The 15,954-nt window shown below is 38.2% G+C and overlaps 1 protein-coding gene across 4 annotated transcripts in view; it reads right to left on the bottom strand.

The window, feature by feature from the left end:
- The window catches only part of FGD6 (FYVE, RhoGEF and PH domain containing 6), a 118,799-nt gene that overhangs the window by 67,202 nt on the left and 35,643 nt on the right, over positions 1 to 15,954 (bottom strand). For 3 of the 4 annotated variants that reach the window (XM_045463345.1, XM_045463347.1, XM_045463346.1), the window contains exon 3: positions 14,466 to 14,613. In XM_045463345.1, the coding sequence (XP_045319301.1) occupies positions 14,466 to 14,613 (148 nt within the window). Of the gene's footprint in view, positions 1 to 4,154; positions 4,173 to 14,465; positions 14,614 to 15,954 lie in introns of all 4 variants that reach the window. The other variant, XM_045463344.1, reaches the window with a different exon arrangement.

A 15,954-nucleotide genomic window follows, 5' to 3' on the forward strand; every position in this document is an offset into this window, starting at 1 on the left:
TTCGGACTCTGTGTCTCCCTCTCCCAATCTCTCTCTGCCCCTCCCTGGCTCTCACTGTCTGTCTTTCAAAAATAAATAAACATTAAAAAAAAAAAAATCCTAACCTTTCCATTAGAAATACTGTTACACAAAAAACATTCAAGGTAGGCTATGAAACGAATTACTTACAAAAATAATCTTTAAAGACCAACAGTTATTAATTCAGAATGTACTAATACTCCAGCCTGGTTAGCCTAGGATATTCTGCCTTGCTACTTGATCTTAGCTCCTAAACTCTATCTTTACTTTTTTATTTTATTTAAGTTTATTTATTTATTTTGAGAGAGAGTGAGGGGGAGAGGGGCAGAGAGAGAGAGAAAGGGAGAGAGAGAATCTCAAGCAGGCTCCTTGCTGTCAGCACAGAGCCGGATGTAGGGCCCGATCCCACAAACTGTGAGATGATGGCCTGAGCTAAAATCAAGGAGTTGGGCGCTTAAGCGACTGAGCCACCCAGGCGCCCCTTAAACTCTATCTTTAAAGGAACAATTAGACAGATGAATTTGACTTCCATCCCCATTATTATTCCTCTTTTCATATATTTTTTTAAAATCTTATTTATTTATTCTGAGAGAGAGCAAGAGAGGGGGAGGGACAGAGAGAGAGAGGGAAAGAGAATTCCAAGCAGGCTCCCAACTAAGAGCACATAAGCTGATGTGGGGCTTGAACTCACGAACCCGAGATCATGACCTGAGCCAACATCAAGAGTCAGATGCTTAACTGCTTGAACCATCCAGGTGTCCCTTGTTCCTCTTTTCTAAGACCAGTTGTTTTGGTCAACTGAGCAAGATCCAGCATAAGATACTCAGCTCCATTCACCTACCTTTTAAACTACATATAGCTAACATTCCTCAGGAAGCAGTCTTAAGCACAGCCTGATCTTGCAGACTATGTATCAGTCATGTGCTAATAACTATGACCATACACACACACACACACACACACACACACACACACACACACACACACGAGGATAATTGTTACTTTGAAAAATTTAGCAAGGTAACACTTTTCTTACTATTATAATGGGTTTCTCCATATCATCTGTAGCTAGAAAGTTTAATATTTCAAAAATACAGTTTAGGGGCACCTTGGTGGCTCAGGTCATGATCTTGCAGTTTGTGAGTTCGAGCCCTGCGTCAGGCTCTGTGCTGACAGCTCAGAGCCTGGAGCCTGCTCTGGATTCTGTGTCTCCTTCTCTCTCTGTTCCTCCCCCTGGTCGTTCTTTCTCTCTCTCTCTCTCAAAAATAAATAAATATTAAGAAAAAAAAGAAAAATATAGTTTATATTTTGAAAACTGAAAGCCAGAAGAAATGCATTAAAAATGAAAAAAGAGGGGGTGCCTGGCTGACTCAGTGAAGCATGCAACTCTTGATCTTGGGGGTTGTGGGTTTGAGCCCCATGTTGGATACAAAGATTACTTAAAAACAAAAACAAAACCAGAAAAACAACCAACCAACCAAACAAACAAAAAAACACCAGAAACCTAAACCACTGAAAGATCTAAAGCTTTCACTGAGCACTCTTATTTTCAAGTGATGTGAGGTCCCTTAAAGATCAAGAGGTGCTTTCAGCAGTAACTTTCAAGAAATGCATGCTATAGATGGTAAAGCATTTCACTAGCAGAGCCACTTGAAATGTGTACCAGCTTTATACAAAAATTTCAAGTAGGTGTACTTTATTTTTGGCATCTACCATTTATTTCCTTTCCTCTTTTTATGGCTCTGCCCTTATTAAGTCTCTATTCTAAATTTTTTTTCCTCTTCAGGACCCTGCTCTGCCAGGCCTGGTTTAGAGAGAATTGTGTGGTGATTCCATGATAATAAATGTTTATCCCCAGACAGATATCATTCTTCTTTCTGTTCCAGCATGGGACAAAAATACTTTAACTTAGAAAAACAACAAAGGTGGGCCTGACATTCCTTATCTGTAAAGCTAAAGTGTTGAATTTGCAACTTTAAAATCTTAAGATTTAAACGTTAAGTATCTCAGGGGTGGCATGGCAAGTCAGTGAGACAGGGTGGCAGCGATTCAGAGGTAGCACTGGAGCTGGAGACTATGAAGCAGGTGTTTCCTTTCTAGAGACTGAGACTGTAAACTTTGGGGGGGAATATAATGAGTACTGGCATAAAAACAGATGTAGGTCACAGGGAAAAATTAAGAGAAGTCCTTAAATTTTGTCAATGGATTTATAACAAAGTTGTCAAGACAATTCAGTGGAAGAAAGGATTGTTTGTCCCCGCCCCCCAACAAATGGTTGAAAATTGCTGGACCAATTAGATGTCCATGAGCAAAAAGATGAATTTATAATCTACCTGACACAAAGATGTATCACAGGCTTACACATAAGAGCTAAAACTATAAAAGGTCTAGAAGAAATCCTTTTAGGTTTAGGCAAACAGTTTTTAGATACAACACCAGAGGCATAAACCATAAAAGAGAAAAAGAAAACAGTGATAAACTAAACTTCATAAATTTAAAACCTTTATGCTTGAAAAGACACCATAAAGAAAATAAAAAGATAAGCCCCAGGTTCTGGGTCCAGAATACACAAGATGTGAATAGATATTTCACTCAGTATGTAAGAATAGCCAAAAAGTATATGAAAAGATGCTCAATATAATTAGGAAAATGCACATTAAAACGACAGTGGGGTTCCATTCCATATCCACAGAATGGTAATAAAAAAATAAAAAAAATAGTAGGGTGCCTGGCTGGCTCAGTCAGAAGAGCATGCAACTTTTGATCTCAGGGTCATGAGTTCAAGCCCCACACTGGGTATAGAGATTACTAAAAAAAAATAAACTTAAAATCAGAAAATAGCAAGTGTTGGTGAGGATGTGGAGAAACTAGAACCTTTATCTTACTGCTGGTGGAAATGGTAGCCTTTATTCATATATTGTGATTGGGGGTTTTAGTTGTTTCCTAATATCACTCAAGGTAGAATTCCTATTTCTTATCTTTCTTGTTAGTGAGATCACTCAGAGAGAAGGAGTGATCACCATCCTTACTCCATCATTTAAAAATCTACAGTAACAGATTATCCATCATTTGATAGCACGGTTAGTAGAAGAAAACAGCTCTACCCACAGCTGATTCATTGCTCTACAACCAAATTTGAAAACAAACTGATCATCAGAACCCCCAAGCAGCTCTTAAGTTTCAAATTCCCACTGAACTGTCTTGGAAATTCTGATTCTATAGGGGCAGGAAAGTGGTTGTCAGAAGAGGAAATTAAGGATAAATTTTTAAAAAGCCCTAGATTTCAAGAAGTAAATAAGGAGAGCAACCAAATATCCAAATAGCTATACCTATAAATACCCATGAAATATGCTAACATCTTGAAAGAGAGAAAAATGTACAGTTTAGGAAAATATTCACAAGGAATAAAGCATCCAATGACCTTCAGTCATTCTTTGAACAAGTCATCAAGTATCTGCATACTAGATACTGTAGAAACACACTCATCAAAGCCAGAAACCTGGACTCCTTTCTTCTCCACCTTCTGTGATCACAAGTGAGTCTTCAAGTCCTATCAATTTATCATTCTGCATATTTCTTTAGAGATTTATCAATCCTTACCTCTTCTTCAATACTGCCTCCTTATTTCTTGCCTACACTACTGCAGGAACATAAGTACAGTAAAACCTTGGTTTACAAGCATAATTCATCCTGGAAGTATGCTTATAATCGAAAGCACTTGTATATCAAAGTGAACTTCCCCTTAAGAAATAATGGAAACTCAGATGATTTGTTCCACAACCCAAAAATATTCATATAAAAATGATTACAATACTGTAATATAATACAAAATAATAAAGAAAATGCAAAATATAAAGAAAAATAAACAGGGGCGCCTGGGTGGCTTGGTCGGTTAAGCGTCTGACTTCGGCTCAGGTCATGATCTCATGGTCCGTGAGTTCGAGCCCCATGTCAGGCTCTGGGCTGACAGCTCAGAGCCTGGAGCCTGTTTCAGATTCTGTGTCTCCCTCTCTCTCTGCCCCTCCCCTGTTCATGCTCCGTCTCTCTCTGTCTCAAAAATAAATAAATGTTAAAAAAAAAAAATTAAAAAAAAAAAAGAAAAAAAAAGAAAAATAAACAAATTAACTTGCACTTACCTTTGAAAACCTTCGTGGCTGGTATAAGGGAGACAAGAGAGAGGAGGATTATTGTGTAGGACGACTTTCACTATCACTATCGGAATCACTGCTACCTATTGGCTCAATGGAATCTTTTTCTGCATGGAGCAATTGTATACACTCACACGTATGTTTGACTACAGTACAGTATTATTATTAATAAACTCTTGTCATACACTGTATTTCATGTAACTGGCAATAAGGCAACAAAGGAAAGGGTTTATACCTGCAGGCAGCCTGACCTAGAATGAAGCAAAGCATTCCTAAGCTTACTCTTATATGGAAAAGCAAAGGACTGTCCATAGGTGCTTTGAAGTGACAAAAATTACACTAGTGCCATTTGCGGGCACCTTCCAATGTTCTGAAAAATCAGTGATTTTTGCCAAACACCGCGGCCTGAGACCGAGCATTCAAGCATGGGAGACAATCACCCACAATCCTGCAGTGAGAGCGAGAGAGCAAGAGCAAGAGCGAGAGAGACAGAACCACTGGCTTGGTCGTGATCATGTGACATTCAGCATCACATACTATTTGTATTGCAAGATATCGTTTATCAAGTTAAAATTTATTAGAAATGTTTGCTTATTTTGTGGAACACTCACAGAACAAGTTACTTGCAATCTAAGACTTTACTATGGTTTCCTTGGCTCTAGATTTTATCCCTGCAATCCAGTCTCTATACTGCCACCAGAGTAATAGTTTTTATTTATTTATTTAAATTTTTAAAAGTTTAAATCCAAATTAGTTAGCATATGGTTCAACAACAATTTCAGGAGTAGATTCCTCAGTGCCCCTTACCCATTTAGCCCATCTCCCTTCCACACCCCTTCCAGTAACCCTCTGTTTGTTCTCCATATTTAAGAGTCTCTTATGTTTTGTCCCCCTCCCTGTTTTTATATTATTTTTGTTTCCCTTCCCTTATGTTCATCTGTTTTGTCTTTTAAAGTCCTCATATGAGCGAAGTCATATCAGTTTTGTCTTTCTCTGACTAATTTCACTTAGCATAATTCCCTCCAGTTCCATCCATGTAGTTGTAAATGGCAAGATTTCATTCTTTCTGACTGCCGAGTAATATTCCATTGTGTGTGTGTGTGTATGTATATATATATATATATATATATATATATATATATATATATATATATATACACACCACATCTCCTTTATCTATTCATCCATCGATTGACATTTGGGCTCTTTCCATACTTTGGCTATTGTTGATAGTGCTGCTATAAACATTGGGGTGCATGTGTCCCTTCAAAACAGCACACCTGTATCCCTTGGATAAATACCTAGTAGTGCAATTGCTGGGTTGTAGGGTAGTTCTATTTTTAGTTTTTTGAGGAACCTCCATACTGTTTTCCAGAATGGCTACACCAGCTTGCATTCCCACCAACAATGCAAAAGAGATCCTCTTTCTCCACATCCTCGCCAACATCTGTTGTTGCCTGAGTTGTTAATGCAGAGTAATAGTTCTAAAATGCATTTTAGGGGTACCTGAGTGGCTCAGTCAGTTAGGTGTCTAACTCTTGATTTAGGCTTAGGTCACACTCTCAAGGTCCTAAGATCAAGCCACACATCAGGTTCCATTATGGGCGTGGAACCTGCTTAAGATTCTCTCTCTCCCTAAAAAAAGTGGGGGGTGGGGGGCACCTGATGGCTCAGTCGGTTAAGCATCTGACTCTTGGTTTCAGCTGAGGTTATGATCTCATAGTGTGTGAGTTGGAGCCCCACACTGGGCTCTGTGCTGACAGTGTGGAGCCTGCTTGGGATTCTCTCTCTCAATCAAAATAAATACTTAAAAAAAAAGACTCTCTCCCTCTCACTGTCCCTCTCCCCCACTCAAGCTCTCTAAATAAATAAATAAATGAACAAATAAATAAATAGGCTGCCCTCATAAAAAAAATAAATGAATAAGAAAATATTTTAAAGAAGGCAAATATAATTACCTTAGGTCTCAGGTTGAAACACATTAGGAACTCCCTATCACCTATGGGCAACAAAGACTCAACTTTCCTTTGCCATATATCTAAAACACTCCACAGTGTAGTCTAGTTATCTTCACTAGTCCCTCCCTGCTCCCACACACTGTATTCTCTCTACTCCAACCAAATTGGAACCATCTTGCAACCCCAAGTATGCTCTGCCCTTGCATGTCTGTCCCTATATGCCTTTCCTTCTGTTGTGATTTCCTTCCTCATCACTTCTCCCCTCCACAAAGATTTCTGCCTGTCATATTCTGACTTACCCTTTAAGATGGCACTCAAAGGTTTATCCTTTATGAAGGCTACCTTGATATTCTTTCCCTGCCACTGCCACAGTGCCGGTTATTCTCTTACTCATGTAGATTTATAGAACTTAACCCAGTGGATTGTGTTTACTTGCTGACATTTTTGATTCTCTCTAGTTTAGGACCTTATTTACCCTGTATCCTGCACCTAGCACAATGCCTATGCACTGTGCAACTGATATGCATGAATAAGCAAATGTGTCCAAAGGTGGCTGCCACCTTCTCAGAATGTAAGAATGGAGCACAGTGCTTTTGAATGTGTATTGAGTAACAGGAAAATGTAGACTCAAACCAACTAACAGGTATTATAGATATTTCATCATGTAAAAAACAAGGTGGGGGGTTGGCCTAGATGTTTAAGGCCTTTTGCAATTCTAAAATTCTAGGAGTCTATGTATGTATTCTATTGTCTATTTTACCTTTTAAACTAGGAAAACTACAGAGCTAACAAGGGATAGTAACTACTAGAAAATGATTCAATGAATTACATTCATTTTCAAAGTAGACAGAAAGTCAAAGATAACTAAAAACCAGAACAAAATAAAAAGTTTTGGATTAGCTTCAACTTGTAAGAACAATGACAAATTCTGACCCAAGTCAAACAGTGATGGAAAAATACACCCCACTGTAAAACCTCAAAAGAGAGGCCATATTTGGCATCTTAACTTTTCAGATAATGACAGTCCTCACTTCAATTACATCACATTTCAAAGCAGATTGCTTGTTAAATAGCTGCATCTCCTAAAAGCACACTGCTGTGGAAGCTGAAACACTAGCCACAGATGAAATTACTTTGTGAAGATCATAAAGTAAGTCAAACAAATTCAAAAACAGAACCTTTGATTTGAAACCCAGTTTTCTGTTCTGATCTCTTGATAACAGCCCACCCAGCTTTGTAAATTCTTAACTGTGTTCTCCTTTATTAATATTTGTTTGCAAGCAAAAATGTGGTGAAATTTGCCCATTACTTTTTAATAGAATACTTAAAAGGCCTTTGTCATTCTACTCAAGGGCTCTACTAAAAAGCAAAAACCTGGGGCACCTGGGTGGTTCAGCTGGTTGAGAGTCCAACTCTTGGTTTTGGCTCAGGTCATGATCTCAGGGTTGTGGGATCAAGCCCCCCATCAGGCTCTACACTGAGTGTGGAACCTGCTTGAGATTCTATCTCCCTCTGCCCCTCTCCTTCCTGCTCCCACACTCCCTCTCTTAAAAAAATAATTAAAAAATAAAAAAGCAATAAACTGAACAACCAGATCTGAGAAACATGTTTATCACTAATTTCATTAAATTATCTCCCAAATGAGGTAACACCATGATTAACCTCTAAAGGACAAAGTTCTCTTAGGTTTTCACCCCACTCTTCATAAAGAAAATTTAAAAAAAGGGGCATCTGGGTGGCTCAGTAGTAAGGGTCCGACTTCGGCTCAGGTCATGATCTCATGGTTCACGGGTTCAAGCCCCACATCAGGCTCTCTGCTCTCAGCACAGAGCCTGCTTCAGATTCTGTGTCTCCCTCTCTCTCTGCCTCTCCCCCGCTCTCTCTCTCTCCCAAAAATAAACATTAAAAATTTTTTTTAAAAAGGGTAATTTTAAAAAGGAAGAGATAGGGATGTCAACAATCAGGAAAGGTGAACAATGGTGAATATTCTAACCATAATGAAGGGAAATGAACAGATCTCATTTCCAAAAAACCATTTATTATTTTTTTGACATTTTGTTGTAAAATTTATTTACTGATTTTGAGGGAGGGGGAGGGAGAGAAGGAGGAAGAGAGACAGAGAGAGGGGCAGAGAGAGAAGGAGACACAGAATCAAAGCAGGCTCCAGGCTCTGCGCTGTCAGTGCAGAGTCCAATGTGGGGCTTGAACTCACAAACTGTGAGATCATGACCTGAGCTGAAGTTGGATGCTTAACGGACTGAGCCACCCAGCTGCCCCTCAAATAACCACTTATTATTAAGCACTGAAAGTAATGGCCAAAAACCATAAAACTAAAGACTTGGAACAGAAAAAAATAGAGATTACCATGGCTATTCACTACCATCCCAAACACATTCCATTAACATCATTCAACTTCTATGGCTTATCCCAAGTTTTAGTAAAGACAGATTTTGGTTAAAAGAACAACAACAACAAAAAAAAAACAACCCCAAAAAACACCAATTCAGGGAGCTCCAAGGCAAGTTACTTAACCTGAATAAAAAACTCCTTTTCTTCATGTGAAAAAAAGAATAGTACATATGTCAGACCTATATCCTACTATGTTTTTATTTATCTTTTTAATCTTTTTTTTTTTTTTACATTTATTTATTTTTGAGAGACAGAGAGAGACAGCGTGAGCAGGGGATGGGCAGAAAGAGAGAGGGAGACACAGAATCAGAAGCAGGCTCCAGGCTCCAAGCTGTCAGCACAGAGCTTGATGCGGGGCTCAAACCCACGAACCGTGAGAAAATTACCTGAGCCAAAATTGGACGCTTAACCGACTGAGCCACCCAGGGGCCCCTCCTACTATGTTCTATGTTTTTAAAGATTAAGTGTAATACCTGCACTCACAGTAAAAGACAAGCACAGGCACACAGGTGTTAAGATTCTTCCCTGTCTGGTAGCACTTTTACCTTCCAGGAGTATCTTTTTGAACATGTTTGATTTCTCTTCACAAAGTTAAAACAAGGGCATAGTGGCACATATCCTTTATTTTCTCTTCCTACTGAGTCTGGCAATTTCGTAAGGAAATATTATTGTCATCGAGACATATCAGTTATGTGCTCATTATCTGTCCATGGAATATGGCATCTGTTATGGATTGAATCACGGCCTCCAAAAGATATGTTGGAGTCCTAACCCCTAGGACCTCAGAACATGAACTTATTTGGAAATAGGGTTGTTGCAGATGTAATTAGTAAGTTAAGATGAAGTCATACTGGACTAGGACGTGCCCCTAATCTGATTGGTCCTTATAAGAAGAGAAGAGACACAGGCACACATGAAGGGAGCACTCTGTGATGATGGAGGAAGAGACTGAAGTAATATAGCTATAAGCCAAGGATTAGCGAGGATTGCAGGCAAGCCACTGGGAAATAGGAAGGAAAGAGTCTCTCCTATAGGCTTCAGAGGGAGCATGACCTTGTCCACACTGTGATTTTGGACATCTGGCCTCCAGAACTGTGAGACAATAAACTTCTGTTGTTTTAAGCCACCCAGTTAGTGATATTTTGTAACAATAGCCCTAAAAACCAATAAACCTATCACAATCACAACCATAGAAGTGTATTACACATGCCTAATGTGCATGAACTTTCTTGACTTCAGAGTGTTTTTACAATTATTAGCCGGTATGTTACAACTATGTATCCTGTATTATCTTCACAACAACTCAGGGGAATATTATTGTCTCATTGTGTCAATTAAGAAATTGAGGATCAAAGAAATTATAAAAGAAGTGGTCTTACTATGCTTCTAATCCAAAGACTTTTTCCTTTGGAAACTGCTACCACCTTCTTTACTTGGTTGTGAGAAAGCCAAATTTGTTTCCTCTTCTTGGCTGATGTATATAGGACTACACCACAGGTACTACTCTGTACAATCTTCCACTTAGCTTTACTGTTTTCCTTTAGCAGGATTTTTTTATTTTAATAGATTCATTAAAATATTCGCATTCCATAAAATGAATTTTTACTCTTCTAAAGTATAAATTCAATGGTTTTCAATATATTCAGGGTTATGTACTCATTACCACAACCTAACTTTAAAACATTTTCATCACCCCTAAAGGAAACTCCATGCCTGTAAGCACTCACTCACTCCCCATCCTCCCTTCTGTCCAACCCCTGGCAAGCATTAATCTACTTTCTGTCTCCATGGATGTGCTTATGCTGAATACTTCATGTAAATGGAATCATAAAACATGAGATCTTTTGTGACTGACTTCTACTCAGCCTATTTTTAAGCTTCATCCATGTTGTAGCACGCATGAACACATTTTCTAATTGCTAAGTAATATTCCACTGTGTGGATACAGTACATTTGTTTATACATTCATCAGTTGATGGATCCATTTATCAGTGGAAGGGCACTGGAGTTCCTTCCATTTTTTTGCTTATTATGAATAATGTTACTATGAACATTCTTGCACAAGGTTTTTATGGACATATATTTTCATTTCATGTGGGTATATACCAAGGAGCAGAAATGCTGGGTCATATACTAACTCTAAATTTCACCTTTTGAAGAACTGCCATTTGTTTTCCAAAGAGGCCGTATGTGTCATTTTACATTCTCACCAGCAGTGTATAAGGCTTCCAATTTCTCCACATTCCTGGCCATTTGTACATCTTCTATGGAAAAATGTCTATTCAGATTGTTAGCCCATTTTTGTAATTGGGCTATTTTTTATTATGATTGAGTTGTAACAGCTCCTTACATATTCAGGATATAAGTCCTTTATCAGAGAGAGATGTGTGCCAATATTTTCTCCTCTGTGAGTTATCTTTTCATTTTCTTGATGGTACTGTGTATAGCACAGAAGTTTTTAATTTTGATGATGTCCAGCTTGTGTATTTTTCCTCACATCACTTATACCTTTGTTGTTGCATCAAAGAAGCCTCTGCCTACCCAAGGTCATGAAGAGCTATTCCTGTATTTTGGTTATAAGGGTTTTATAGTTTCAGCTCCTACATTTAGGTCAATTATACATTTGAGTTAATTTTTGTGTATGGTAAAAGGAAGAGGTCTAACTTTATTCTTTGGCATGTGGATGTCCAATAGCTCCAGCACAATCTATTAACCCTTTGATTTCTTTGACTACATACATTTTTTTATTGTCACTTGAAATCCATTGTGATAGGAGATTGGTGCAAATAAACTAAATGACTTAAAATAATCATTTGACCATGGTCAAATGACTAGTAAGTGGCAGAGCTGGACTGAACCACAGATCGTACAATGCCAAATTTCACGTTTTTTTAGAACGTATTACTGCCTTCTATGTAAACATGCTTCAGATTTATTCATCAAAGATAAGAAAAGGCAAGCTTGAAATTATATTTGGTTATATAAGGAATGACTGGAAATACTAAGCACTCAATTTGTGTAAGGAACTGTTTAAACAGTGTATCATCTTTAATCATCACAATAATCTTAAAGAATAAAAACAAGTGTCAAAAAAAAAAAGAAATAAAAGAAAAACAACCACCTACCCTACTCCCTCTTCTTCCCACAGATGAGGAAACTAAGGCATAAAGGTGTTAAGTAAATTGCTCAAGATCACAGAGTTGGTAAGCGGTAAGAATGCAGGCAATCTGGCTCCCAAGACCGTGTTCTTCTTAACCACTTTGAAAGCAGATTACTTAAGAGGAAAGCATTCACCAGGCTATGCTTAGATGGATCAGCAACTGTCTAGAAAGGGAGAGTTAGCTCTTTTTATTATTGCCATTGCTGACTCAAGCTTGTCATGATGGCTGACACTTCAAAAAGGGAAATCATTAATACACTAGAATCAGGTATAAAAAAATCTTATTAAGTGTCTGTGATTAACTGAAGAAATAATCTCATCAAAAAAATTTTTTTAATGTTTACTTATTTTTGACAGAGAGAGAGTGAGAGCGAGCGTGTGAGCTGGGGGGGGGGGGGGGGGGCGCAGAGAGAGAGAGACAGAATCCAAAGCAGGCTCCAGGCTCCGAGCTGTTAGCACAGAGCCCGACGTGGGGCTCGAACTCATGAACCGTGAGATCATGACCTGAGCTGAAGTCAGACACTTAACCAACTGAGCCACCCGGGCACCCCAGAAATAATCTCATTTTAAAAACAGAAAAATATTTAACAGCAGTGTGGCACAACTAAAGACAAAAGCTAATAATATAAATACCAGAAGGGAAAGGAAAGGCCAGTACAAATACAAAGGAAGGAACTCTGGAAGTCTCCAATGACTACAAAACAAATGAGTCAACCAGGCAGTGTTGTGACCGGATGTGGTGGAAAGATGCATAATACAAAAGGGTCAGAGAGAAATCGTTCTTTTACGCATATGTCAGTGAGATCCCTAGTAGAATGTGGATACCGCTTTTGGTTACCATACTTCAAGAACTATGGGGAGAAATCAAAAGGGTTTGAACAAGAGAAATAAAACAGATGCAAACAATAGGAAACAGTACTTGTTAGAAAAAGAAGAACTTGCAGCTTATCAAAGATAGTAAAGGTTGATTTAATTATAGTCCTTTGAGAAGAAGACCATTGGAAGGCTCTTCCCCAAATTCCGAAGGATTTGGATCTTTCCAGTCATTTATTTCTCAAATATCACTTTCTTAGAGGCTTTTATTCTAAGTAGCCTCCTCAGTTTCTAGCACATTGCTCTGTTTTATTCTTTTCACAGCATGTAATTATCTGACAATCTCACTGTTTTCATGCATATATGGCCCCTCTTGTCCCGTTAGGATGTAAACTGTTCAAGAGCAAAAACCTTAAGCACTGCTTTATGTCTTGTACATACTTTTTATGTCTGGTATATCTGGGAAGTAGTATTTTATAAATACTTGTAGAATCTATATCTATGAAACAGTAACAAGGAAAATGAGCTTTCAAATCAGAGATGGCAGCTACCAGTAAAACATAGGAGGAATTCCTTAATAATCAAAGTAAAACCTACACACTGCTGAGGGATGCTGTGGGCCTATAAGAAGTCACTCAATCTGTCTTAGGTATCTTACAAACTCACCTGCCTTAAGGCTAAATAATTTCTAGTGGTTACTCCCAACTCTTATGAGTCAGTACTTTGCAGCATGAAATATTGCAAGAAATAATCATTGAGTTCCTACCATGTACTGAACAGTGTTCTAAGGCTTTACACATATCAGATCTTTTAGTCCTGACAATTATCTGAGACAAATTCTGTTCTTTTCTTCATAAAATGGAGGCTCTTTAGCTTAAAGAGATTAAGTAATTTGCCCAAAGTTATCTACCCTGCTCCTAAGTATTGGAGCTGGGATTTAAACCAAGATAATTACATAACTTATGCCGTTCATTTAAGGCTGAAATAAATTTAAACAAAGCAAAAATATATTAAACAGGAAACAATGGATTGATAAATTATGGCATAGAAGTTGGATGACAGGGATTTTCTTCTCTATGGTTTGATACGCTTGCTATGCGGATCCTTTCAAATTCTATTTTGCTGTAACATTCCAACACATTTTAGGGTTATTGTTAATATACTATTTTTCCCCTTGTAAGTATGTCTTTATTAAAAAATATATTTAAAATGAAGCACTCATGTCAAACTAGAGAAACAATATAATAAACCTCCATGTATTGACATATCTTAAATAATTAACAACACATGGACAATCTTGTTTCATGTATAGTGTAAATACACAAAAACTGACTCACTTCAAAGGAAATCCCAGTATGTTATTAACAAGTCTTTATTCTATCTCTGAAAAGACTTCATTAAATCTGAAATGCATCTAATTCCTTTCTTTCAAGTAGACTCACTTGGATTCAAGGAACAATCCTAAGAGGGGATTTTCATAATCAAAAAGAAAACCAATGGACATTGCCAAAAATAATTTCTCAAAAATTACTAGTCTCTAAGTGATGTGCATTTAGAAATATGATTATCTTAGGCACTATATTATACCAAGAACTAAATTTGAATTAGAAAATGTTTTATAAAGGGGGCGCCTGGGTGGCTCAGTCAGTTAAGCTTCCGACTTCAACTCGGGTCATGATCTCATGCTTTGTGGGTTCCAGCCCCATGTCAGGCTTTGTGCTGAAAGCATGGATCCTGCTCCAGATTCTCAGTCTCCCTCTCTCTCTGCCCCACCCCTGCCCCTCCCTCTCTCTCAAAAATAAACACTTAAAAAATTTTTTTAAAAAAAGAAAATGTTTTATAAGTTTTAAGAAAAAATTAACTAGGGATTTTGTGCCTATCATGCTGATAAATATTATCTCCAAATTACATGAGAGACCAACAAATACAAAAGTAGAAACAATTAATACCAATATATACCTGTTTGTCTCCCAGGTCAGGGTCCCCTTTACTAGAATTAGAGCTGACATCGTCTTCGTCAGAACTGTTGAGGTCTTCTTCCTCATCTGAAGGAAGTTCACCAAGACCAAGGTCAAGATCGTTGTGTCCCTCCTGGGATGTTCCAGAACTGTTTCAATAAAAAGTATTGCATTAGTCACCTTTAATAACAAGGAATACTACCAAAAAACAAACATGATCAACCATCTTATTCCAGGTATACCTAAGGGATGTAAACACAGGGATGGAAATAGCCAGACCAACCAAAATTCCCCTCTCTTTCCTATCTCAGCTGTCAAAAACACAAACTCATCTTGAGATTAAAATAAACATCTTGAAAAACATGTATCTTCATGATAGGAAGGTGGATGAGAAGCAAGTTTTCTAGCTGCCCTAATCCTATGCTTCCATATCTCCTTACTCGAAAAGATCAGGTCTCTAGACCCCTATAAACCAAGAAGCCTCATGGGATATGGACTGTATTACCACAAAAGGGCACTCACTGGCTAAACAGGAACATTAGAAAAGGTGGTGTTTCCCTGGGTCTCAGTTTTTGTTTATTTGTTTGTTTTAAAGCAACTAATAAATCTACCAGAATTGGGAGGTAATGACGGTGAACACAATAAACCATGCATGTGCTATTATGAACATGTGCCCAACCTCCCTGATTATCACCAATTCCTTTTATGTAACCACATCATAAGACATGGGAAGGGACAAGGATGTTAAAAATTCTTGGGCTCTGATCCAGACCTGCTAAATCAGAAACTCTAGGGGTGCAGGGCCCCTAGGAGATACATGTTGGAAGTTTGAAAACCACTGTACCAGCTCATTTACCAACTCTGCCTCACCAGCCTGACGTCATCAACATTTCCCATTTTGTATTGAGACAGATCTCTTGAATCTAAGAGCTATTGTTGCAATCCAGTCTGTAGGGGGGAATTCCACAGCAAAGTTCTCCAGGAAGACAACAGAAATAATTCTTTCTAACTTTGGTTGTAAAGGCTCAGGAAGAAATTATCTGTAGCAACTGCTTTCCTGTCTGCAGTCTGTAAGAATATCTGCAGAAGAGTCAGTAAAAGATCACAGAAAATCATCAGGAGAAACACTCACACGGAATAAAGAGAGTTGCATTTCACCCTGGCAGGCCCCTTTACAGATCAAGGTCAGGTCATTCAACTGCCAAGGCTCCTACAAGTTATGAAAATTTCTAACAGGAATCTTAAAAGCTAAAGATGAATTTTCTGCCAGTTCCTGATTACACATTGTAGGATACAGACTAGCCTCAGATATCATTCCTGGAACTCAAATGTTACACAAACCAGTTGGGTGAAGGCAGAATGCCAAAAGGAACACCTCCCTCTGACAAAGACAGGGGTTCCTTATTATTCAGTAGCTAGAGGGCCTCAGAGAATCATATTGCAGCCTCAACTAGGTGGGTGCGTGCCTTATCATAGCTCCCCATGACATG

Source organism: Leopardus geoffroyi, chromosome B4 (assembly GCF_018350155.1).
Source record: "Leopardus geoffroyi isolate Oge1 chromosome B4, O.geoffroyi_Oge1_pat1.0, whole genome shotgun sequence".
In the NCBI taxonomy this organism is placed as follows: domain Eukaryota; kingdom Metazoa; phylum Chordata; class Mammalia; order Carnivora; family Felidae; genus Leopardus; species Leopardus geoffroyi.